Below are 27443 nucleotides of genomic sequence, written 5' to 3'. Positions count from 1 at the left end.
TAAAGGCAGGGTGAGTTATGTCGCACGCTGATGAATACGCTGTAGTTTTTGGTGTTTAATTGTTTAGTGTATGCCGGGTAGGCAATTTCGAAAGTACCTAAAATGTCTTATTGGAAGTTCTGTATTCTGAGCATATACATCTTTATTCAAGAGTAAATCCCTACTACATTTACTCATAGACAAGTGTGTGGGTCGCTGCCTAAATACTCCAAGAATTTTGTGGGGTTTGTCTAAATAGGGATAGTTAAGATAACTTTGTTATTCATGTTGGGATACATTTTTTGTCAAATGATTTTTTAGAAATATATACTATCAGCTACCCATATATATTCTAGGTGGCTACAAAGCAAATATTAGTTGCTCCCACCTAGTGTAGGAGGTCTGCTAATGATGAAGTCAGTGGGACTTAATTTGTGATCTTGCTCTTTTGCTGTCAACAGGAGGCACGGATCATTTCTATTTGTTAGCTATACATTGTTCAATTGATTCAGTAGTAACTACCTGTTGTTGGATTATATTTAATGGGTTTTATAAAGTATGCATATATTATAAACCATAGAATAATTATTAAATATATATTTTATAGGTTGGAGGTGAGTTTACTTGGAATCTTTAGGGAAGTCAGCTGAAATGTACATCAAATCAATTGTTCTCGATGGTTTTAAGTCTTACGCTCAAAGGACAGAGGTTAATGATTTTGATCCTCTATTCAATGCTATTACCGGCTTAAATGGAAGTGGCAAATCAAATATCCTGGATTCCATCTGTTTCTTACTGGGCATCACCAATCTGTCACAGGTAAGTATGTATGTTCCAGATATTTGTTACCTTTAAAAAATCCTGCTCTTAGCATGTTTAATGTTGACCCTCTAAAGTATACTGTAGGAGGTTTCTCTTCCTAAAATTCAAAATAAGTCCTGATAATGGAATTAATCTCTCATCTTTATTTGCAAGGGAATGATATTTTACCATGCCAAATTCATCTGATAAAAGTACAACACATTGTGGAAAAGTTCTTGCTGTATCTGATTTTTGGAAGCAGAATTCTGAGTTTTTATGATGATGACTTTCTTTTATACAGTATAGCAACTTTGGCCGTGGGCCTTTTCACAAATAATTTTGTATAAATAAAATATTGAGAAATACAAACTCCTACCCATAAATTATATCATCAGAGTGATAATCTTTTAAAATAAGATATTGCCTGTACCATACCCACCCCTTATAACACGTTTATCTTGTCTCTCTTGAGTGAACTGAATTGTAAGTTGGAATGATTGGTTGACAGAACATGTAAAATATACAAAAGGTTTATACAGGAGCACAGCGTTTGTTTCAAATACAACAGCTGAATTTATTTTGTGTTGCAGCCTTATAACCCAAGCATTCCTACCTGTTTATCTTATTGGTTTATCTTATTTTGTCTTAAAAATTTGTTTTAGGTGAGAGCTTCCAACTTGCAAGATCTTGTTTACAAAAATGGCCAGGCTGGGATTACTAAGGCTTCTGTTTCTATCACTTTTGATAATTTTGATAAAAAACAGAGTCCACTAGGATTTGAGAATCATGACGAGATAACAGTCACAAGACAGGTGAGCCAATGTTATGTCCTAAACATTTCTGTAAATTATTTCCATACAATATTTTAAAAAATGGTGCAAGTAGAAAAATTAAAGTCTTGCATCTTGATTTTTTTCCTAACAGTTTGGAAGGGAGGTTATTTTTTAAAACAATATATGCTAAATAGTCCATTTGTTTGAGAAGACAGCATCATACTTGTTAATAGTCCTTTGTCCTTCATTTTCAAGGTGGTGATTGGAGGCAGAAATAAATACTTAATCAATGGTGTCAATGCAAACAATACCAGAGTACAAGATCTCTTCTGCTCTGTTGGATTGAATGTCAATAATCCTCATTTTCTTATTATGCAGGTAATTAAGTATATGTGTTTATAATCTTCCTTTCTTTTTTTCTTGTATTGCTTAGATAGTAAATTTGTTATACTTTTTATCATGCATTTAATATTTATTTATTACTCAAATTTAGCCACTGCCCATCTGCCCCAGAAGAGGGACTCTGGGTGGTTTACAATAAAATCCCACATAAAACATAAACATTAAAATCACATAAAACAATTATGATAAAACACAATAAACAAATAAAATCCAACAGAAATGTAAAATCCAACAGAAATGTAAAATCCAGGCTGGTGGGAGGGACTCTAGGGTGCGAGCTGTCCCCAAGAATGGTTATTCACTTTCCTGCCCCGGGCGAGATGGCAAAACCAGGTCTTCAGGGCCTTCCGGAAGGTCAGGAGTGAAGGGGCCTGCCTCACCTCCGGGGGCAAGATATTCCAGAGAGCAGGGGCCACCACAGAGAAGGCCCACTTCCTGGACCCTGCCAGATGAAATTCTCTTATGGACGGGGTCTGTGACATGCCCTCTCTGGATGATCGGGTGGGGCGGGCTGATGTAATGGGGATGAGACGGTCCCTCAGGATATGTAATATGCTTTCTCTGTTTATAGACTCACCCTTCTTTCAAAACTTAATTTAGCTTTTGCCCCCTTTCAGCCCAGAATTAAACATATGATCTTCTGTTCCTTGCTCAGAGTTGGTTGCATACCTCTAAGCACCCTTGCATCTAAAGATCTATGGATGGGCATCAATCTAGTGTCAAAACAGATACTACAGGGAGTATCTCTGACCACTTTGTAAAACTGTAGGGGGGAAACATAGTAACAAAAAAAGGCTTTCCATGAGCTACTATCCTGCCCAGTTGTTTCATTATAAGTGTGCTGTAAAGATCCCATCACATTTAAATGGAGAAAAGAGGGTGATCCGTAGATTTGTTCCCCACTCTTCAGATGCTCCTTTCTCTTCCAAGGGAGATCTGCACCATAATTTACTATATGTAGATTGTTATAAACAGTAATAAGGTCTTTAAAACACTAAGATATTAAAAGCTGGCTATTTCCCTTCTATCTTAGGGCAGAATTACCAAAGTGCTCAATATGAAGCCCCCAGAGGTAAGCATGACAGAGGATTTTCTATTAGTATGATTTTTATCTTTTAAAATGCTTGATCAGTGGTTGTGCTGTATTTTTTATTCCTGTTGTTCTAGATATTGGCTATGATTGAAGAAGCAGCTGGCACAAGGATGTATGAGTGTAAGAAACTAGCAGCACAGAAAACTATTGAGAAAAAAGAAGCAAAACTCAAAGAAATTTGCATGGTACTAGAGATATGGTTACTTGATCCTCTATTATTTACACTGGTCCTCTTAAGAAAACAGAATTGCTGTGGTTCAATTTGAGAATTGAAAATTAAGTATGTCTTGCTTTTCATTTACAGATTTTGGAGGAAGAAATCACACCCACCTTGCAAAAACTGAAAGAGGTATTTCCAGTTTAAGATATATATAGTGTTTGTGTAAACTCTTTTTATCTTTGATCAGAATTAGTCCTAGGAACTGATTTTACACAGCATTCTAAACCATAGTCTATTGAATAGACAAACCATAATTGGTTATGTTCAAGCAAAAAGCAAAGAACATTATTGCCTACCATACTGTGTGCATCTTGCTACTGAATTTACTGTGCTTTACTATTAAGCAAGTTACAAGTCCTAGCTTGCTAATGAAAATTGGAGTGTTTTGTATAAATTGGATTTTGATCATAACTATAATGTGCATATCATTTAAGTAAGCATAGCAAGTTGTCCATGGTTACACTTTCCATATATCTTTTTCAGATTATATAGTATGCCCTGAGCCCTCTTGGTAGAAGATGGCTACTAAAGGTCATAGGATGAAATGTGAATTACCTTACTTTGAAATAACCCTCATGTGTGATAAGACCAAACACAGAAAACAATACAGATGCTTTTGTTGTTACTTTAATAGTGTAAACTATGCTGGAGCCAGTTTTTCTAAAGAATGACTGAATGTATATATGTTCATGCGCGTGTGGAAAATAGAGTTTGAGAATATCCTCCCCTCTCAGTGTATAAAATATCATCTGTGTGTGCATGTTTTGTTTCTTCTGTTTTCTTCTGAAATAGTTTGATTCAACACATCACATTTAATTCTTATTACATTCATGAACAAAATCCAAAAATATGCAAGTGGGAAAATGCTCATGCAATAAGACTTCCTCTTTTCCTTCTCCTATTCAGCCCCTGCTGGGCAGCTGAGGAGGACTGCAAGGGAGAGTAGGAATCTCTCTCATTCTGCTGGGCAGCTATTCTGTCAGTAAGATATCCTAATAGAATAAATTCTGTTTTGCTGCAGCTGTGGATGATGCATTATTTTATTTGCCTGTCCAGGAACGATCCTCCTATTTGGAATACCAAAAAGTTGTGAGAGAGGTAGAACATCTGAACCATCTGTATGTGGCATATCAATTTACATTAGCCGAAGAAACCAAGGTACGTTCTGCTGATGTGCTAAAGGAAGTGGAAAGCAGTATTTCAAAACTTCAAGAGGAGATGACTGAAAATGAGAAGAAGGTGAAGGAACTTGGTGAAGAAATAACAGAGATGGAAAAGAAAAAGGATCAGGTCAGACCAGCTCAGTTACTTCATTACAATATGCTAACACCCAAGAATAGGACTCATTTTAGCCACCCAAATACGGTTAACTGAATAACTACAGACTAGAAGCAGAGCTTACAGGTTGACAGCACACACCTCCAGTTACCCACAGCTGACAGATAATAACTGGCTACAACAAGAAAAAAGGAGCTTTTATCCTGAGGTTGTTTCTAATCCCATAGGTGTCAGCTCACATTTAGACAATAAATAGAGTTATAGCCACAGCAGAAAGGCTTAAACTTGCTATAGTCCAGGCCATAGCGAAAGCATGTTTAGTGTCTGGGTTCATACAGGGCTAACTCACAAAACAGGCTACGTTCATACAACATGCTAGCCCAGTATCAAAATACATGTGGCTTTTTATGATGTGTAAGCATATCCAGTATGCTTTTCTGTAAATCAGATCTTTCCTGTGTGCTTCACAGTTAAGTTCCTGTTTAGGTTTCAGCTGGCAGAGAATCATTCAAAAAGTTGACAGTATTCTTCATGGAAGGATTTTAATATTTTTCAGGTTGTCTTTTCTGGAATTCCCATTTTTTTGGTAGCATATTTTCTTCTGTCGGTGAAATGCCTGAGGAGGATATGTAGAGGTATTCTTGCAAACATACATCCGCTTTTATTTTAAATTGTATTTGTAGGAATTTGGTGGTGTGCTTCATTCTCTAGAGGAAGCTCTTGCAGAGGTTCAGAGAACTGATACCAAAGTACAAAGTACCCTTGCTATCAAAAAGCAAAATTTACAAAGTGAAGAGAAAAAGCGGAAAGAATTGGTTAAATCCATGGAAGAGGTAAGCAATGGAAATGCTCTTAAATTATACACTATTTTTTTCTCATACAATTAAATGTATTCATGATAAGTTTATGTTTGAAAATTTATAGCGTATACAATTACTTCTGTACTAGGAAATACTGTACATCACAGTATTTTAAAAGTACAGGTAGCCCTCGCTTACCAACCACTCGTTCAACCATTGGAAGTTACAGTGGCACTGAAAAAGGAGATTTACCTCTCGGCTTTGAAGTTGCAGCTATCGCAGCATCCCCGGGTCAAGTGATTGCGATGTGGCTGCTTGACAACCGGTGTGCGTTTACAACAGTTGCAGCATCCCACAGTCATGTGATTGCCATTTGCAACCTTCACAGATGGCTTCCGACAAGCAACGTCAATGGGGAAGCCGGCAGGAAGTTGCAAGTCACGGTCACATGATATTGTGCTTAATGACTGCAGCTGGAACTGATGTCATAAGTCAGCATTTATGACCACACCGTTTAGCGACAGAGTTTCCAGTCCCAATTGCGGTTGATATGTGCGGACTACCTGTAATAGGAAAAACAAGTTAAATTATTCTAGGCCGTGATATATTGTATGCATCTCTTGTGCCCTGTACATATATCTCTTCTTTGAGAGACAAGAGAAGCCCCCCATAAAGTATATAGAGAAAAAAGTGTGCCTTTTGTCTATTACAGGTGATGTTACAACAATTATAAACTGCAAAAGTCTCTTTTTCATAGATCTGGGGGATTAGCGGAAGTCAATGTCTTTGGGGAGACTAATTGTTGCTTTGCTCACTCAGGGGCAATGGTCCATCTATGATGCTCAGCCAGAAAATCAAAATTACGTAGACGCTAAATCCATCTTTTGTAATGATCCTTGGTTGAATTATAAAGACATGATTATTACTTGTTTTTTTCCTTGTGCTGTATTTTTAATGGGTTTTTTATGTTGTTTTTGTATGTATCATTTGTCACCCAGAGTTAAGTACATAAGATAGGCAACTATATACATTTCATAAATAGTGCTATTTGAGAGATTCTGTTCTTTGTCTTCAAAGAATAAGAATTATAACAATGTCAATGCCAAAGGAAGCAATAAACAAACATTAAAAAAAATTGAAAAGACACTCAAAATAGCACAATTTCTGCTGTCATTTTAAGGCTTCAGTATTTAGAAATCAGCAAATGAAACCTATTTTTGGAAATGCCTGGGTTGGGTTCCTGAGGATCTGAGCATGTCCTGTGGGATTTTCTATACTTTTCACTGATTCCAAAGTACTTTATACCACAAATTGCTGTTGACCAGCCTCTCAGTTTGAAAATTTTGACCTATAATAATGATGGTCAGGTTCCTGGTCAACAATGTTGCTTATCACCATCACCATAAGAAGTATTTTATTGCTCTTTGGTTGGAAGAGAAATTCACATTGTCTAGAACCAGAGATAGAAGGGGTTGTTCTCTGCAGCTTTAATGACCTTCAGAGGACAAAGTGCAGCAATGAAAGAGCCTACACTAGAAAGGATAGCTGAGGCTTGTTGTATTAGCATTCAGGTCCATTTTTCCAATCTTCTCCAAAATTAGTCCTAATCTTTTTTTCTGAGCAATCTGGGACAAGATTTAGTAAGGTTGCATACTGTACATGGACAACAGAGAAGTTCTAAATTAGAAGGGCCGAAGTATGGCTCAGGAGTTATATCCCTTTGTGGTCCCAGAGCTTTCAATTTTTGTGTTTGTAGAGATAAGGGACATTAAAGGGTAAAATGAATGCCTTAACATATTCAGATGCAGAACTTATTTCATCTATTAAAATCTCCCCTCTCCCTCAGTAAAAACAAGTCCTAGTCCTACTCACCTTTGAGTATAGTCCTGTTAATAGAACTCTACTATGACTGCCCAGGGCTAAACTAAGCTACAGCTCTTTAACCCAGTGCAAAGTTTGGAGCTGGAGAGGGGGAAGATTGTTCCTGTAGAGCCCTTGGATTTCCAGGACCTTCTGAAGCTGAGTGTGATTACAATATACACTGTAAAGATTGTTACACATTGTATGAGGTTCAGTATCCAAAACAACACAGTGCTGGGCTTCTGAAAAGCCTGGTTCAGTGAGACAGACCCCTAAGGCTGCTATCTGCAAAGAAGTCTGTTGAACATAGTGGGACTTACTTCTGAATAAGCATATGTAGGTGTGATCTGAACTGGAGAAGAGCACCAAAACAACCACAAATTTGGGGTTGGCAAACCAAAATAATTGCATTCTTAGGGTCACAATTCTTTAGTTCTCAACTGTCATTGGAACTGGGCTATGGGATAAAACAGGATTGCAGTTAGCTTTTTTAAGTTGTGCTGTATATTTTTTCCTTTTTTTAATTGGCCTTTTAATTATATGAGTTATTTTTTTAGGATTCTAAAGCCTTAGCCTTGAAGGAAGAAGAAGTCAAGAAGACGAGAGATGCTTTGAGTGTTCTTCAGGGGGCAAGTAATAAAGACACTGAGGCTTTGGCTGTAGCACAGCAGCATTTCAATGCGGTGTCAGCTGGACTGTCCAGCAGTGAAGATGGGGAAGATGCTACTCTTGCTGGACAGATGATGACTTGCAAGAATGACATAAGCAAAGCAGAGACAGAAGCCAAACAAGTAAGAAATGTGTCTGGGGGAAAACTGGGAGCACCATACGCTTAAGATGCCATGTATCAAAAAGACTTAAAGACCGTGTTGTGAGCTTTTGTAGGGTTTCAGCTCATGAAGGCAGATAGTTGAGTACAACAGCAATGATAAACAGGCATCTGGAACAAGGAAGGAGTTGAAGAGTTTTCTTGGAAATATAACCAATTTTCCATGTTAGTTAAAGAAGAGATTTTTTTCTGCTTCCATTACAGGCTCTCTTGAATTTTGCTGCCAAAGATTCCACACCCCTCGCCGAGTTCTATTAATATGTTGTCAGGAAAATTGAGCTGTTTCTTAAATAGCTGGAAGAGAATGCAAATGTTTTTTTAAAGTTTTCTCCGATGTTACATCAGGGCGTCCTTGGGTCAGTGGGTACCTTTGGAGAGTATATTCTGCTCAGTCCCCATTCACTGGTCAAACCATAACAGTACTGTAACCATTTTCTAAATGGACAATTTTCCTTTTTAATTTGGTGGGGCAACGAGGGACAGATTCATAGGAAGAGTGGTTCCCATCTGTCCTCCATTGGCAATTCCAATGTTAAGTATATTCTTCACAGTAGTCACTTTATCTGACTAAATATTAACATTTAGCCTTATTCCTCATTCATTCCTTCTTGGCCAGACTGCTGTTAGACTTCAGGATTACAGCTGAAGGAAGAAGATGGCTGCCCAAACCATTCTCTTGGAAATCATTGCTTCCTTACGGTGGAGTTGGGAAAGCAGTATATAAGATGTTTCTGTTTGGATTTGAGGCTTTTGTGCATGCCCAGATTTGTCTTGTCTTACCTCTCAACTGTTGTAGGATATGTTTGCATGAAGCATTATTTTCCTAGCAGGCTGGGCAAACTCTTTTTGCCTGGAGGCAACCATTTTTGTTTCTGCTGAGCCTTCATAAAAATACCTGTAGAGAGGGCAGAGCTGACATTTTCATGCTCATTTTTATGGTTTAAGGGGTTTGTACTTTGCCTGTTCTGTTCTCTACAATCAGTACCATCTTCCTTTGACAGTTTTATCTGTTTAGAGTGCCAACAGTCCCATTCTTTAAAAGGTCATTTGGAGCTTAGTCTCAGAAGATTTATGATGCTTATTTCTTTATAGCTGTTTCCAGGAAGGTAACTTCATTCCAAAGTAAAAGGTCTGAATCATAACTTTATGTTAAACATTGGGGTAGGATAGAAAAATCTCATAGATCTTTCTTTTCTTTTTTGAAGGCTCAGATGAAACTGAAACATGCTCAGCAGGAACTAAAGACTAAACAGAGTGAAGTAAAAAAAATGGATAGTGGCTACAAGAAAGATCAAGAATCATTTGAAGCAGCTAAAAAGCAGAAAGAGAAACTTGAGCACGAAATGAAGAAACTTGGCTATGAAGGTTTGCTCCACCTCTTGAATGGAGAGGGGTTTTTTTTAGATTTTTTTATCCCGCCTTTATTATTTTTATAAATAACTCAAGGCAGTGAACATACCCAATGCTCCTTCCTCCTCCTGTTTTCCCCACAGCAACCACCCTGCGAGGTGAGTTGGGCTGAGAGAGAGGGACTGGCCCAAAGTCACCCAGCTGGCTTTCAGGCCTAAAGCAGAACTAGAACCCATGGTCTCCTGGTTACTGTATACACAGATGGAGATTCAAGATGAATTGCTCACTTGATGGGAGGAGAATAACACATTTTTTATTGATGAACACTAGAGCTCAGATTGAACATGGCCTGCACTAACAGTAATACATAGGTGTGATAATGTTGTATGTATATGAGCTAGTGTATGTGGTGAGTTAGTAATAGTACTGCCTGTTTTGCACATTTTATATTAGGCTGCTTTTGTATAAGGCTGTAAGTTTCTATCTAATCAGCTTCTTCTGAGACCTTATAAATAGATATTCTAGATATAATTTTATTTATTTGTTGGCTGTTCCAGACAAAAAAGAAGAGAGACTTTTAGAAAAACAAAAGGAGTTGTCCCATGTAATAAATCATTTGAGGGAATCCTATGAAACTTTCATGGCCAAGTTCCCCAATCTACGCTTTGAATACAGGTAAAAATACAGAACATTAAATTCTATCTCCTGTCCCCAGCCAAGAGCTACATTAAAATGTCTTAGATTGGAACTTGGAAACTGGGAAGAAACATTCTGTCTCTGGCTAGAGCTTTCACAATATTATTTAGTAGCAACAAAATGTGTACTAAAAGCATTAATACATTCTTATAAAACCATTCCTTAATTCATTTTAAGGAATCCAGAAACAAATTGGAATCCAGATCATGTGAAAGGGCTGGTTGCATCTCTGATTACTGTGAAAGAGATTTCTACAGCAACAGCACTAGAAGTGGTGGCTGGTGGGCGACTTTATAACATCGTGGTGGACACTGAGGTGCGTGTCTCAAAGATTTTATTAAAAATGTAATTCCTGATCTTTTCTCAATCGTCTAGCAGCAAGCCAAGCATAGATTTAATAGCAAATAGCGGCCAGACTTGCATTTATGAGCGTATCTGAATGATATACTTGTTATCGCTTAAACATGATTTTGATAAATTAAAAAAAGGAATGCGTGAATAATCCTTATTTCATAATCGTATTATTTCTGTAATGCTTAAGATGCACATTCAAACTATATTTTTATAGCTTGTATATAGTGTGTGTGTGTGTAGTGTATGTGTATATAGTATACAAAATATATAATGTATATAGTTACTATTAGCCAGATGAATCCTTAAAAATTTAAAAAAGACATGTTTTAGAATCTCTGAAGGCATTTTATTACTATAATAAATTTAGCAGTAGCCACAGGTAAAACGGATTAGCAAATATTTAGCAAATTTGCTAAATATTTGCTAATAGAGAGATCCAACCCTCGGCCTCTCCGTTGCGGGGTGCCGCAGGGTTTGGTTCTCTCTCCTCTCTTATTCAACATCTACATGAAACCACTGGGTGAGATCATCCGTCACCACAGGATGAGGTATTATCAGTATGCTGATGATACCCAATTATACATCTCCATCCTGGGTGAGGTAAGTGATGCGGAGACTGCCCTTTCTCAGTGCCTGGGTGCTGTGGGGGTCTGGATGGGGAACAACAGGCTTCAGCTGAACCCTGGTAAGATGGAGTGGCTGTGGGCTGACAGCTCCTCTGATTCTGGGAAATTGTCATCTGTAGTTCTGGATGGGGTTGCACTGTCCCAGAAAGACCCAGTGCGTAATCTGGGGGTTCTTCTGGGCTCACGACTCCTGCTTGAAGAGCAGGTGGCAGTTGTGGCCAAGAGGGCCTTTGCTCAACTTTGGGTTGTGCACCAGTTACGCCCCTTCCTGGAGCAAGAAGCCCTCCGAACAGTCACTCATGCCGTGGTCATCTCCCATATAGACTATTGCAATGCGCTCTACATGGGGCTACCCTTGAAAAGTATCCGGAAGCTTCAGCTGGTCCAGAATGCAGCCACGTGGGCTATTCTTGGTGCCCCTAGAGTGGCACATATAACACCTTTACTGCATGAGCTGCACTGGGTGCCAGTTTGCTTCCGGGTCCAATTCAAGGTGTTGGTTATCATGTTTAAAGCCCTACATGGCATGGGGACAGGTTACCTAAGGGACCATCTCATCCCTATAACATCAACCCGCGCCACCTGATCATGCAGAGTGGGCTTGTTATGGACCCTGTCCGTAAGAGAATTTCATCTGGTGGGGTCCGGGAAGTGGGCCTTCTTTGCAGTTGCCCCCGCCCTTTGGAATACCTTGCCCCCAGAGGTGAGGCATGCCCCTTCACTCCTGACCTTCCGGAAGGCCCTGAAGACTTGGTTCTGCCATCTCGCTTGGGGTGGGAAGGGGTATAGCCATTCTTGGGGGGTGGCTCGCGCCTTAGAGCCCCTCCCACTGGTTTGGAATTTTTATAGCCTCTTGGATTTTATATTTATTTATATTGTATTTTATATCTGTAACTTGTTTTTATTTTTATAGGATTTTAATTGTTTATTATTATAGTATTAATTTTATTGTAAACTGCCCAAGTCCTTCTTTTGGGGGAGATGGGTGGTAACAAAATTTGAATAACAAATAAAAATAAAATAAATTTTTCTCTATTAGGTTACTGGCAAAAAACTGTTAGAAAAAGGTGGCCTGAAGCGTCGATATACTATTATTCCACTGAATAAAATTTCAGCAAGATGTATTGGAAAAGAAACTATCAAAGTGGCCAAAACCTTGGTATACTTTCTTTTGAGGGGGTTTTGAACATATTTTATTTCTATATTGAGAGCTTTTTATTGTCTTTCTCAGCATTCCACATATTATGACTACCTAGACTATTAATTTTTAATATGTATTTCTATTATTTGTTGTTCTTTATTTTTCTTAATACATATCTTTGTCATAGCTTTTTATTTTAAGATTATAATTAAAATATTTCTATTTTGGTAACAGTTACTTTGAGATTAAAATAGGAGTTTTGGTGATAATTTAGGCCAGCCTTTCCAACTAGTATTCTGCAGATGCATGGGGACAACTCCAGAATTCACAGCCAGTACTGAACTGTGGGAGTTGTAGTTAACACTCAGTGCAAACGTGGTGTTTTAGGGAGGGAACTTTTCATATTTCTCCTGGGACATTCCAGTCCAATTGTTACAAAGACATGGTAATTGTCCACAAATAAATCTTGGAGGAAATAGTTTGCAGTGTTCTGGATATGGGGCATTCTAGGAAGAAAACGGGACGCGGTGGCGCTGCGGGTTAAACCGCTGAGCTGCCGATCGGAAGGTCGGCGGTTCGAAACCGCGCGGCGGGGTGAGCTCCCGTTGCTCGTCCCAGCTCCTGCTCACCTAGCAGTTTGAAAACATGCCAATGTGAGTAGATCAATAGGTACCGCTTCGGCGGGAAGGTAACGGCGTTCCGAGTCGTCATGCTGGCCACATGACCTGGAAGTGTCTATGACAACGCCGGCTCCAAGGCTTAGAAACAGAGATGAGCACCGCCCCCTAGAGTCGGATTCGACTGGACTTTATGTCAAGGGAAACCTTTACCTTTACCTTAGGAAGAAAACAGGCTTCCTTGACATCAAATTTCAGCACTGCATTTTGGATATCCCCGATTACCACACCCGGCTGCAGAAGATTGGTTTACGTTTATCAGTAGCTTCTGCCTGAACAGTAATAGAGTATGATATGATGGCTATAATTATAGAAATTATGAAACAAATTTCTATTCACTATTCTTGCATCATAGGGTAATTTGGGAAAAATAAGTCTTGAGTTAGGCCTTTCTTTCTGAAGGTTGTCCTTTTTTCTTTCTGCTAGGTTGGTGATGACAATGTTCATTTGGCCCTTAGTCTAGTGGGTTATGAATCTGAAATTCAGAAGGCAATGGAATACGTCTTTGGGCAGGCGTTTGTTTGTGATAACATGGATAATGCCAAGAGAATCACCTTTGACAAAAGAGTAATGACAAAAACAGTCACTCTAGGTGGAGACACATTTGATCCTCAGGGCACACTGAGTGGAGGTAATGGCTAATTTTCTATTCTTTATTACACATTTGACATGTCTCCATTATATTTAAGAACATTATTGAGCTCTTTTCTTTTACTGAACTGAGTTTATCTGCTGGTCCTTTACATGTGTAAATTCATTTGTGTAACTTCAGCCTGTTATTTTATGCTACAGGGTGAGGGTCCTTGGCTAAATCCTTCTATTGTAATCCACCAATTTCTTTCTGTATATATCCCTACAGTCAGTTGCTGTAGGATTAAGTTATTGTACATGGCACAGCTATCACAGATCCAGTATTATGACATTTGACTGGAATCCAAAGGATTTGCATGCAGAGATTTGAGCAAATAAGCGATATTGCAACTCGTATTTGAATTAGTTTTCATGTATACAACTATGTCTTTTGTAAACCAGGTGCACAGTCTCAGACTGCTTCAGTTTTGTCCAAACTTCAAGAAATGAAAGAAGTGCAAGAGGAATTGAGAGCAAAGGAGGCTGAGCTACAGTTGACAGGAAAAGAGATAGCAAGTCTACAGGCGACTCTTGAAAAGTAGGCATTTACCAATTTATTTTGTACAGGAACACTGGGAATAGGAAGGAAGTTAGTTCAGTATGAATGGTTTTATAAGGTAATATTTGAAAAAGCAGATCTCTTTTAAAAGACAAAAATCTGTAAAAATGTGCTTAAACTTAAATTCCTATACAGGTAGTCCTCGCTTAATGACCCTAATTGGAACCGGAATTTCCATTGCTAAGCAAAGTGGTCGTTAGGCGAAACATCACATGACTGCACCCCTTAGTGATGGCAGTTCCAGTAGTCCTGGTTGTGGTTGTTAGGCGAGGACCACATGGTCCTCCTGCCCTTCTGTGCTCGCCTCCACTTCAACTCCTCTTACCCTTGTATCTCCCCCCATCTCTGCCCTTTTGGCTGCCCTGCACTCTGCCGCCTATCCCTGCCACCCCGCCACCCCCCCCACTGGCCCCAGCTGACTTTTGCCGTCTTCTTCCTCCTGCTGCTGATGAGACACGCCTGACCAAGGCAACTGGGGCCTCATGGGCCTCCATGACGCTGTGCATGACCTCTTAAAGGGCCAACAGCTGCCTCAGCCAGGTGTGCCTCATCAGCAGTGGGAGGAAGAAGATGGTGAAGGTCAGCTGGGGGCGGCCAAAGGGGCAGAGATGGGGGTGAGATAGGTGGGTGGGGGTTGTTGAAGTGTACCCTGCAGTTGTAAATGCAGGCAGGCTGCCAAGTGCTCAAATTTTGATCACGTGACTGAGGGGGCACTGCAACAGCTGTAACTTAGAGGACCAGCCATAACTACCATTCATTCAGCACCATCGTAACTTTGAACGGTTGCTAAATGAATGGTTGTCATGCAAGGACTACCTGTAAATTTTTGCTTTCAGAAGCTGGCAGAAGTATGCACGCACTTATCAAATACCATTGTGTAGCTTCTTGATTATAAATCTGGTAAAATTAAAATGTGACCTTTGTTATACACATTTTTGGAATGTTAAGTTCATAATCAGAAAATAATATGGACCATTTTTAAAGGTATAAAAGATGTGTTGGTGGAATACAAATATATGTTTAAATTATTACATCTGTTAAGATATCGTCAACTGAAGCAACAATGGGAAATGAAATCTGAAGAAGCTGACCTGTTACAAACTAAGTTACAACAAAGTACCTATCACAAGCACCAGGAAGAACTGGATACCCTGAAAAAAACCATTGGTGAGAAGAAAACAGTTATAAATACTATAGAAACATTACTGTTTCGAGTTGCAATCTATAGATATTGCTCAGGAAGAAAAGTTACTTTGAACCAGAAACTTTTAAAACATTTTAAGCAACTAAATGAATCTAAATAGAATTTAAGTATCTTCATTGTTTTTCAGCATGTCATTTTTTGACAGCAGTAGGCTTTTTTGTGACATTTTTATTTTTCCTCAGTGGGGATTTATTTGAGGAGAACAGTCCTCTAAAATTTCCAGTAGATTTCTGAAAAGTGAGCTTTCTGAAAGCAGCTCAGAATAGTTTTTTCTAACTTAATCTTCTCTTAAACCATCTAAACTGGTGCCCATCCTCATATCTGATGGCAACGAATTTCAGTTTAAATTTGTGTTCCCAGTCTTCCTGAATCTCTCTGCATGTTATATTGATAGATGATCCAACTTCTGATATTGTGAGAAAATCTTTGTATCCACTTTTTATATCAAGTATGATTTTAGTAAATCTTTGTTATGTTTCACTTATTTGCTTTTTGTTCAACCTAAATAAAAAAGCCCAGATCCTGTAATCATTTTTTCCACATAAAAGCTACTCTAGTAAATACATCTGGAGCTTGTTGTGCTGAGGGGGAAAAAAAAATTCAGTCCAAAACAGGAAAAAAGCCCGAATTAAATTTATTCTAAAATATTAATGATGATATTGGCTTAATATTTTAGATAGAATAGTAATCTTACATTTCATTTTTTCCAAATGTCTTGAGGAAGGAGATATTTCGCTTTCTGCAATACAACCTTTCTGTTTAAAGACTACAGTCAAAACTTTCTCTTGTTTTTAGAAGGAAGTGAGGAAACACTAAAGAAAACGAAAGAAGTGCAAAAAAAAGCTGAGGGAAAACTGAAAGTGCTGGAAAATAAAATGAAAAATGCTGAAGCAGAAAGGGAGAAAGAACTGAAGGATGCCCAGCAGAAGCTGGACAGAGCCAAGAAAAAGGCCGATGCGTCCACTAAGAAGATGAAGGAAAAGGAGCAGGTAAACACTTGATAGCAATGCCACTATAAGGCCAGCCTAGAAGAGAAATAAACTGAAGTGGTAAATAGATTTTTTAAAAAATATATCTGTGCTCAAGTTTCTGAAAGCATTTATACTGAAGGAAGAGCAGCTCTGTTTGGTGCTTGTGTCACCCCTTGAAATAAGATATAATGGCTAAAGATTAGATAACGTTTAGGTCTTGAGTTTGAGGTCTTAGCCTCCAGCACTCTTCCCCCCACCCTTCCCTTCCACTTAACCACTGTTAAAATTGACTTTGGCTGAGGGTTCAGCTGCAATGCTAACACATATCAGTAATGGTCACCTCTAGCAATGTAAGCTACAGAGAACCCTGTTGGATCAGAAGCTTACCCCCCGTTGGCTTGTGACTAGATCCCCTCTGCCTAGAGTCAGGCAGATATTGAGGTTAAGTAGCTAGGGAGAAAGGCTTTCATTCTTTGAATCTTCCCAGGGAAAGTATAGCATGGCTCTGGGGAAAGGAAAGAGAGAATCTCAGCCCACCCTAGGTTGCTGCAGATTTAGGATGGAAAATCTAATGCGCCTATACCTCTATATGTAAGAGTTTTTGTTGATGTTGTTGTTTGTTTTTTGGTACCTTTGAGTCACTTTTGACTCCTGGTGACTGCCTGGACAAGTCTCTGCAGCTTTCTTGACAAGGTTTTTCAGAAGTGGTTTGCCTTTGCCTCCTTCCTAGGACTGAGAGAGAAGGACTGGCCCAAAATCACCCAGCTGGTTTTGTGCCTAAAGCAGGACTAGAACTTGCAGTCTCTCAGTTTCTAGCCTGGTAGCTTAACCACTACACCAAACTGTCTCCTTCTATATGCAGTAACAAAAGAAAAAAAAATATTTTATTTTATTTTATTTTGGATAAATTCAAAGCCTGGACTGATTCCTTACAAAGCACTTTTCCCTGAGTCTCAGTTGACACTTTGGATGAGCATACCTATTGTTCCTTTGTTGACATTTGCTCTTGAATCCTCATCCTTGTTCTCTAAGCCTTACATTCATTTGTGTTTCTCTTTGCTGTCATGTGTCTTAATTATTATTTTAAACAGACGTTTGGGTAATTTGGGGTTGTAATCTTGTAACCACACCCTAGAAGGCTTAGGCTTTTGCAGATTGGCAATTACCAGGCTTCAACTGTTCTTATTTCAATTAAGAGAAGGGGAAGGTCATCTTCCTTCTTTTAGATGTTCTCCTATATCCCTGATTGCAGGAAAGAAAAGATGGTGATAGCAGCAAAAATCAGCTGAAGACATCAGCTCTGCATCTGATAGGGAGGTGCATGCCCAGTAGTGAGAGAGATCCATATACTTGTTAATAAAAATCAGAGATGAGGGCTTCCAAATCCTTCCTTGCAGCCATTCTGAAAGAGGGGTAGGGCAGGAAGAAAACCCATGAGCACATATTTTGTGGGGATTCATTCCCATCATGACAAATAATAGCTTTCTGCAATGTCTGAATTGGTCCATTATGTATCTTTTTTTTTAAGTATATTATTTTTTTCTTCCTTGAAGAAGTTATGTTCCTCTCACATTGGTAGGCTAAACAGAAAGCAGAAAGTTCTAAATTACAGGATTAGCCCCTGAATTAATGATATTGGTAACCTATAGCATTGATAGCTCCCCCTTGTTCAGCTCAGACACAACACATTTTATAATGATTGGTAAGGAATATGTGGTGGATTTCACTAATGCTGCTGGTTCTCAGGAAGGAGGGAGCACATTCCAAGAAGGTGGAGGGAAGCAATGGTGAGAAAACAAAGCTTGAATCTGGCAAGACTGATGTCAGGCCCAGCCCAAGAATGATGACGAATCAGTCCATTCAAACTTCAGTTCCTTATTTGCTCACACCGTATAGACAGAAGCTTGCCAGACTCAAGCTACTCTACCTAACCTAAGGGGAAATAACCTGGGAGAGCTCCAGGGTGGGGCTATTCTGAACCTCTTCATTTTCCCACCATTGCTTCCCAGACTGTGCCTCCTCTGATCTCCTCCACCTCCTTGGAATGTGCTCCCTCCTTCCTGAGAACGAGCAGCATTACTGAAATCCACCACAGAAAATCAGTCGGAGGCCATCAGAACTGCAGAGTGATAACTCATGAATCAAGTCTGTGGTGTTCTCTAAATTAATCTTGGTACCCTGAACCCACTTGGAGGAGTGCTAGGATGCATATCTACATCTGAGTTAGGTTTCTGTGTATCAATTCACTCTAGCTGAGCAGAATTTAGGAAACTGGCTTTTCCTGTCTTGTTTTGAACTGGTGATTTTATTAGTGGCCAAGGGAATCTTGAGGTTTCTTAGGAGCTTATTTGGGGCTCTTTGATGAGATAATTGATAATGATAAACTCCCTTGATATCAGCTTGTTCTATCTTGTACATAATCTATAACCTGTGCTGAATTCAGGTGTTATACTGACAAACAATGGATTTATAGCTCACATAAGGAGAAAGTACATCTTAAAATTAAGCTTTGCATCCCTTCTAGTAAAAACGGATTCTATATGCAAATTTTGCATTCATTTTTATTTATTTATTAAATTTATATCACCGCTCATCTCCCCCAATGGGGGACTCTGGGCGGTTTACAATAAAATAACACTAATAACATAACCACTTAAAAATTACCATTAAAATATACATAAAAACAAATGTAAAATCCAAGTGGAGATGGAACACAATCACTAAGAGGTGCTATGGCGCTAGGCATGCCCAGGTGGAGCTATCACTCTCCCCCTCCCAAGCAAGGCAGCAGAACCAGGTCTTCAGTTTCTTCCGGAAGTCCAAGAGCGAGGAAACCCGTCTCAACTCCGGGGGCAAGATATTCCAAAGGGCGGGCGCCACTGCAGAGAAGGCCCACCTCCTGGACCCTGCTAGATGAAATTCCTTTACTGATGGGGTCCGTAGCATGCCCTCCCTGCCTGACCAGGTGGGACGGGTCGATGTTATGGGGACGAGACAGTCCCTCAGGTACCCTGGTCCCATGCCATGTAGGGCTTTAAAGGTGATAACCAACACCTTGAATTGGACCCGGAAGCAAACTGGTACCCAATGCAGCTTGCGTAACAGTGGTGTCACATGGGCTGATTTTACAGCACCGGTAACTGTCCACACAGCCTCATTCTGGACCAGCTGAAGTTTCCGAATGCTCTTCAAGGGTAGCCCCATGTAGAGCGCATTGCAGTAGTCTATATGGGAGATGACAAGGGCATGAGTGACTGTTGGGAGGGCATCTCGGTCCAGGAATGGGCGTAGTTGGCGCACCACCCAGAGATGTGCAAAGGCCCTCCTGGCCGCGACTGCCAGCTGCTCTTCGAGCAGGAGTCGTGAGTCCAGGAGTACCCCCAGGTTCCGCACTGGCTCCGAATGGGAAAGTGCCACCCCATCCAGAACCAAAGATGACAACTTCCTGGAACCCGAGGGGCCATCCATCCACAGGCACTCTGTCTTACCAGGGTTCAGTTGAAGCCTGTTGATCCCCATCCAGGCCCCCACAGTCCCCAGGCATCTGGAAAGGGTGGAGACCGCATCACTTACTTCACCCGGGATGGAGATATATAGCTGAGTATCATCAGCGTATTGATGGTACCTCATCCCATGGTGACGGATGATCTCACCCAGCGGTTTCATGTAGATGTTAAATAGGAGAGGAGAGAGTACCGAACCCTGCATCACCCCACAGTGGAGGGGTCGAGGGCCGGATCTCTCCTCTCCTATCACCACCGATTGGGAACAGCCCTGGAGGAAGGTGAACCAGAGCAAAACTACACCGCCCACCCCCAACCCCCTGAGCCGTCCTAGAAGGATACCACGGTTGATGGTATCGAAAGCCGCTGGGAGGTCCAAGAGAGCCAGGATGGATGCACTCCCTCCATCCCACTTACATTATTAAGGTAAGCAAATGTAATGTTTAATCCCTCCCTGAGATAAAAATTTCTACCATACCGTATGATTTAGCCTGAATAAATACTATTTATGCAGTTGAAACCTTTAAATGCTAACTCAGACGTCCCACTGTACTCAGCAGGGCTCACTCTCATGTAAGTGTGTATAATCTTAATATATGCATGATTTTTTTTAGGAGGTTGAAGCGCTTGTATTGGAACTTCAAGAGCTAAAACAGGAAGCAGCCTCTTATAACCAACAAATAGAGGCTGTGAATGAAGCTGTTAAATCATTCCAAGAGCAAATTGAGGCCATATCAGCTGAGGTAGCAAAGAACAAGGTTAGTCTCATCATTCTGAATTACTAAAATAAATACTGGAATATAATATATTGGTATATATTAACCAAATATGTCTTACCCGGCACATGCAACTGAACTTTTTTGGAGTCTTCAGGATATTAAATGCTTCTATTCTGTAGTAGTCTTTCATGGTAGACTACTCACTGTGCCCAAAGTATCTTGTTGGCAAAGTTGTTCTACGTTTCAAATTTGCCACTGGGTTTATAACCAGAGTACCAGGTCTTGCCCCTTAATGGGCCAACCACAGAACCTCCAACTAGCTAATCCAATTCCTGCAGTTTCTTAGATTTAAACTTAAAAATAAAAGTTTGACCCATCCCTCGTTTTAGCAGTAGTATGACTGGAGAGCTCTCTTTTTTATCTGTTCTTCAGGAATCTGTGAAGAAAGCTCAAGAAGAACTGGCAAAGCAAAAGGCGATGGTGCTGGCTCAAGATAAAGCAATTAAAGGCAAATCTGCAGAGGCTGTAAAATATAAAGAGCAGAATAATGAATCACAACTTAAAATTAAAGAGCTAGAACACAATATCAATAAACACAAGCGAGAGGCTTTGGATGCTTCAGCAAAAGTAAGTTAATGTTACATCTATTTCCCCACCAACAATTACAGTTCCTAATGTTAGTATCTCGTGTCAGTAAAAACCTACTCCTCAAATAGTTCAAAACATATCACAAAACTAAAAAACGAGGTACACGACTTGCAATTCCTGAAAATCTTGGCTTTGGACACCAAAACCCTTCCAAAAGTTGCCAGCATAGTGTAATTTTTAATTATGAGTGAAGAGAATGTTTTTTAAATACAAGTGGAGAAATTATATTGTTTTCAATTTCATGGTAGTTAGATTTAAATGCAGGCCCATTTAAATCTGGCCTCACCCATCAGTTTTATAGATTGGACCCCCTAGTATAGCCCTCAGCTGACAAAGTGCATTTCTTGGCCTGAGATTGTTTGTGTCTTCATGTTGTTACCAGATTGGGAGACACCTGTCATTGTGTGGCCAAGTCAGCAAACACTCTTTTTATCTATGGAAGCGGTGAAAATTCTAGAGGCAAACCCAGCCTGGGGGATTGCATCTTTATCATCTTGGGAGGATGCTGTTGCCTAGATATGCACAAAATATTCCATTGGGTGTTCTTACCTCAAAATGGGCTGTTTCAAGGAGTCTTGAAATGGTCTGATCTTAATATGTATGCTCTGAAGTCAGGTCTGGAGCTCCTGGCCGATTCGGTGGCTGGAACATTCAGAACGCCTGTTTTAAGGCCAGAATGGTATATTTTCAAACCCCTACTGTTGCTCACATATTTTTCCTACTTTCAGGAACATAGAGTGGTGGGTGCATGGTGCATCCAAAAAGGACTGGTTTTACGGCACAATTCATATTGCTCATATTAGCATGACGCAGAAAGACACCTCTTCAAAACAGACAAATAGAGAAAGGAATAGCAAAATCCAGTTTCTTTTTCATGGTTTCATTGCCCAAGGAAGTTGCAGCAGAAATGGTAGAAGTCAGTGGTGTGGTTTTTGGAGCCTTAACTAGTGTGCCCCACCATGCACTCTGGGGATTGCCATGCTGATAACATAGATGATTCTTTTGTGCATTGATTTGCATTTGCAAATGTGTTCAGCTTGTTCCTTTATGTGTATTGGCAGGTAGCTAAAATGCTTACAGATTATGAATGGATATCTTCAGAGAAGCATCTTTTTGGCCAGCCAAACACAGCTTATGATTTCAAAACAAATAATCCAAAGGAAGCTGGTCAGAGGCTTCAGAAACTGCAGGAGAAGAAAGAGAAGCTGGGCAGGAACGTCAATATGAGGGCCATGAATATGCTCTCAGAGGCTGAAGAAAGAGTTGAGTTGCTCTTATTTTGCTCCCCCTAAGCTGCCATGAACAACAGTCTTTCTTAATCTAGTGCTCTCCATATCTGAGTGATCAATTCCCACAGTCCCTAGATAGCATACAGTAGAAGTCACAGATATACGGAGGGTACCACATTGGAGAAAATTCATGTATCATTTCCGGCATTGTTTTCCATAATGTGGAAGTAATATTTTTTTGTTCATTCAGCAACCTAGGTAGTGTTTGCACATGCTATACATTGTTATGTTATTGCTGAAGAAGCCAGAAAGTGTTGTCTGGGCAATTTCAACAAAAATCAAAACGTATTGAAATTTCTTAATTAGCAGAGAACTATTTAGACATCCATTGATAATGAGATAAACCTGTCAGTCAATGCTTATGTACACTATAGTTCTGATTATCAAATATGCAACAACAGCTAGATACTCAAAACATTAAGATGCCTGGACTCAGAATGCATTGATGAAATTATATGAAATTAATTGATGAAATTACATGAAATTATACCATTGTCAAATGGTAAATCAGTTGTAGTTGGGCAGGCATTTACAAAGACAGGTTTTCTCTGATAATATAACATGACAGCCAGTGACATTAAGGAAGACTTGACAGAGATCCTCTCGTAGATTAGTCAAGGCATCATTAGCCAAAAACAATTCCTTGCACATCATTAGCTTATCTATCCTGTGCCTAATTACCTGATTCCCTTTTCTTGTCCAGTACAATGACTTAATGAAGAAGAAAAGAATTGTTGAGAATGATAAATCTAAAATTCTTGCAACAATTACGGAGCTTGACCAAAAGAAAAACGAAGCTTTAAATATTGCATGGAAAAAAGTAAGTCTCTGTACCTCCTATCTGAAGTTTTTACAACAAACTCAAGCTAATACCTTATTTCATCCTTGAAGGAATTAATTAGAATGTACCACTCTGATAATTAACATCCTACATACCCACCCAGAGGTCCAGTCAAACAAAGTTGTGTGAACAAGAGACCATCATTTACTAACTTCGTTTAGTTGTATCCCATGAAGTCTACTAATGAAGGAGTACACATTTGGGGGGCTGGTGGCCTCATCTTGACTATTCAGTTATGTGCTCGGACTGCATTCCAAAAAGTAGGAGAGGTCAGGACCAAAATTAGATTTGATTTCATTTTAGTTAAAATTAAGTACAGTTAAACTATTTATTCCCCAAGTAAGGTGACATCACAGCTTTTGGAATGGCTGTAGGGATCATGCACAAGATCTCAAACTGAACATCTCTGCTAGTGGACTTGGTTCCTCTTAAACTTACACACATCAAATTAGGAGGTATGATTTAAGAATTCCCTGGAGCATATTTAGGCACAGGAGTAAGAGGAAACCCTATTTTGGGAGCAGGAGTCAACTCACATAATATTGGTAGGCTAAAATGGCCTACATTTTGAATCAGGGCAGATTCTATGATATACCTTGGATGCAAATTAATTTCTCCAAGTATGACAGGGATGTTCAATTTTCTAGGTAAATGAAGACTTTGGATCCATTTTCTCCACACTTCTGCCAGGAGCCAATGCTATGCTGTCACCTCCTGAAGGGCAGACAGTCCTTGATGGTTTGGAGTTTAAAGTTGCCCTGGGGAATACCTGGAAGGAGAATTTGACTGAATTAAGTGGAGGCCAAAGGTTAGTCTTTTTTTTTTTGAAGAGCAAACAAAATAAGATGCTCAGGCTTGAATTTTTCCCTTTTAATTCTTCTAGCATTTCTCAAAAGTGTACAGAGATTATGGGTAATTTGAATGCAAGAGATATAAAATGCACAAGTCCAGAGAAAGAACGAAAGTGTTTGTAGGAGGATTACTCCCAAGCAGATATTGGGAATCTGAACCATAGTAAGTTATTGGTTGAGGGTCTTCAGGATTGAATGACATATAAATGAAGTAAAAGAAATAAAATGGCAAATGTACTGCCTTCGTGTGGAACATGTTGTTTTGATAGGTATATTTTGATTTAAGTCCAGTATTTACCCCTGGAAGCATACACATTTATCCACAATATGAATTCCAGATTCAAACTGCCTCATTCTCCCTAAATTTCTGGGTAACCTTGAACATTTAAAAAAAAGCATGGCAGAGGCTTCCTACACCCTTTGGGTTATGGTGATAAAGAAACTGCTAGTGTCACCAGGGTTACAACTGTACACAATATACTTAGACTAAAAATAAAATAAAATTTATTCTGCAAACAAAGAGAGAAGGGAGCTAAAGTTTTAAGGAGGAATTTTAAAAATAGAATATTATCAAGAGTCCAGCTTGATAGATACAGCCAAAAAAGAATTATTCTTACCTTGTTACAAGAATTTTGTCTCTAGAAATTACATTATCCCAAAAGCAAGATACTTTCTTTGATAGATGTTAGCATTCTGAAGGGGGATTTTTCTGTATGTGTGTTTCTTTTTTTAATTTTAGATCCCTTGTAGCTTTGTCCTTAATTTTGGCCATGCTTCTATTCAAACCTGCTCCAATTTACATCTTGGATGAAGTGGATGCAGCCCTTGATCTTTCACATACTCAGAATATTGGGCAGATGCTTCGGACCCATTTCAGACACTCTCAGGTAAGAAGCTAATAACAATTTACCATCTTTGCTCTGGATTTGATGCCCTCATTCTCCTAGTTGGTCATTCACACAAGACAAGCATTTTTTTCTTTTCTCAGCCTCTGAAGGCCTACCACTGAGGTGCTATATAGTACATGGGTGAAAGAGGAGAAAATGTCCATCTTGTGCAAAGACACTATTTGCATAAGATACAGCTCATTTCAGTTGCTATAAATCATATTGTTGGTTGATTCTTGAATATATTATTATATTTTTACTCCTAAGAGCTTTGTTATGCTAAGCAGGGTCAAATCTAATTGGAACTTGAATGGGAGACCACCAGGAAATCCCAACCCTGTAGACTAGGCTGCAAAGTCAAAAAAGCATCTGAAGAAAGCAATGGCAAACTATTTTCATATTGTTGTTAAGAAGACTACATAGATATGTCCATGGAATCACTGGGAGTTAACCCTAATTTGGAATCTCTGCCTTTTATTTAATTTAGTGGGTCACTTGTCAGCATCATCACTTAATGATGGTAATTGGAACCGGAATTTCCATTGCTAAGCTACGTGGTCATAAAGTGTGACATCATGTGACCACACTGCTTAGCAAGGGCAGATCCAGAGCCCCTGGTTACCATTGTTAAGTGAGGACCACACAAGTGATTAAGTGAGGACCTCACATGACTTCCAACTTCCCGCCGGCTTCTCCAATGACTTTGCTTGTGGGAAGACGGCAGGGAAGTTCATAGATCGCAATCGTGACTCTGGGAAGCTGCTACCATTGGAAATCCAGGTTGATTGCTGAGCATCTGGATTGCGATCGTGTGACCGTGGGAGCACTGCGATGGCTGGAACTTTGAGGACTGGCTGTTAAGTGCCACTCATTCAGTGTCATCGCAAGTTCAGTTGCTGAACAAGTGGTTGTTAAACGAGGACCACCTGCAGAGTTACATTTTGTAGTCTGTGCTTTTTTTAATGTATTCTTTCACATTGCACTTAGAGGTATGGATATCTTTCTTTCTCTTGGCATCATGCTATTTTCTGACTACTTTATTTCAGCAGAGTTGAAGCACTTGTTTCTAATCTCTCAAATAAAACCTGTATTTCTTAAACTTAGAGAGATATTTTCTTTAAATAGCTAACCCTTCTGTTGCATAGTCCTGGGATATTTCCAGACAGAGTAGTACATAAAATGATGAGCTATTTCAAAAACTTTTTTTTAAACCAGAGATCCAATAAGGTAACATTTTCAAAGAATCTATATTTCACTCTTTATAGGTATAAATACAAATAATTTAAATGTAGGCATGTATATGCATTATTTAAGTAGTTTTGTTTGCTATCACATGTTATGATTGTGCCCTGTCTGGGTAAAATGTATAGATTAACATTTTTTTTATCTGCCTCAAAACTGGTACCCAGATAAAATGCATTTTTTAATCTGCTTGTAAATTCTACAGTTAGGAAATGCTATATTCACCTGAAAGCCTAGTTTAACAGTGATGCTTCAAATATATGTTTAATGTGATTTTTCTGTTCTCAGTTCATCGTAGTTTCACTGAAGGATGGTATGTTCAACAATGCAAATGTATTGTACAAGACCAAATTTCTGGATGGTGTTTCTACTGTGGCACGATACACACAGGCTCAGAATGGAAATAGTGGAGCCACACAACAAAAAGCTGGTAAGATAAAGAAGAAGGAAAAGCGACCAAGAACACCAGTGGATGTTTGAAAATAGTTGTTTGCAGGTTGGCAGTTTGCATCCCGTTTTCTCTTAAAAATGTAGCCAATTAGAATGCAAACCCACTTCTTCCTTAGCATAATGATAATCTATGCATTATCTCTATAGAGCACTGAGATTCTCTGCACTCATCATCTTGTGGTATAGTAAAGTTAATCCACAAGTGTAGTTATTCTTAATTTAGATTAGAAATATTTTAAAGACTTGTAAAAAAAATTTTCTCATTATAAAAGGGCTTGCCTTTAAGAAACAAAGCCGCACCCATAAAATATACTTGTTTCTGTAAAGCAAACTACTTAATAGGATTGGGGATTGTGTCCAGGAGCATGCAACCAAATAGAAGCAAATAACACATAATCAGAAGATCTTAAAATTTTGTACTGGTATGTAACATTGGCTGACTCGTGGCTCTGCACCCTCTTTTTAAATTAATTTTACATGCAAGTTTTGATTTTGTATAGCAATGAAGAGCAATCATTAACTATTTGCATTAATAATAAAATATTTTCAGATACTGCCTTTATTTGCTGCTGGATTTCCTTTGCTTTACTAGAGGAACTAAGAGAAGATTGCTTTATGAGTAAGCTGGTTTAGTGCCTTACCTGAAGCCTTTTTAGTTATTGTCTCAGAGTTGGCAGCAGCAGACTATTGACGGTAGAAAAGCGGCCCTTTATCATGGAAAGCAGCAAATGGCTGAGGGGAGGAAGAGATGGCTGCTTCAACTAAATTTT

The 27443-nt window shown here is 39.3% G+C and overlaps 1 protein-coding gene across 1 annotated transcript; it reads left to right on the top strand.

Annotated features, from left to right (window-relative positions):
* The first annotated feature begins 585 nt into the window (after positions 1-585).
* SMC2 (structural maintenance of chromosomes 2) lies at positions 586-26746 on the top strand. The gene is made up of 24 exons (XM_063294979.1): positions 586-798; positions 1443-1592; positions 1809-1931; positions 2989-3027; positions 3123-3233; positions 3353-3397; positions 4325-4558; positions 5230-5379; positions 7764-7997; positions 9241-9400; positions 9943-10060; positions 10259-10397; positions 12101-12220; positions 13306-13510; positions 13912-14047; positions 15111-15235; positions 16068-16261; positions 20361-20504; positions 20898-21092; positions 22175-22375; positions 23106-23222; positions 23891-24051; positions 24834-24981; positions 26512-26746. The coding sequence occupies exons 1-24, from the start codon at positions 631-633 to the stop codon at positions 26701-26703; spliced, it is 3609 nt and encodes a 1202-aa protein (XP_063151049.1). The 5' UTR covers positions 586-630; the 3' UTR covers positions 26704-26746.
* Positions 26747-27443: the final 697 nt, after the last annotated feature.

This window comes from Candoia aspera, chromosome 2 (genome assembly GCF_035149785.1).
Source record: "Candoia aspera isolate rCanAsp1 chromosome 2, rCanAsp1.hap2, whole genome shotgun sequence".
NCBI classification, from domain to species: Eukaryota; Metazoa; Chordata; class Lepidosauria; order Squamata; family Boidae; genus Candoia; species Candoia aspera.
Note: the sequence above shows the minus strand (reverse complement) of the source record. Positions and strands in the feature narration are given on the sequence as shown.

Excerpts from the sequence above, each read along its gene's own strand:
- SMC2 (XM_063294979.1), top strand. The coding sequence starts at position 631 with ATGTACATCAAATCAATTGTTCTCGATGGTTTTAAGTCTTACGCTCAA. Across the intron at positions 7,998-9,240 it reads CAGAGACAGAAGCCAAACAA|GCTCAGATGAAACTGAAACA; the intron begins GTAAGAAATGTG and ends TCTTTTTTGAAG. Across the intron at positions 24,982-26,511 it reads CCCATTTCAGACACTCTCAG|TTCATCGTAGTTTCACTGAA; the intron begins GTAAGAAGCTAA and ends TTCTGTTCTCAG.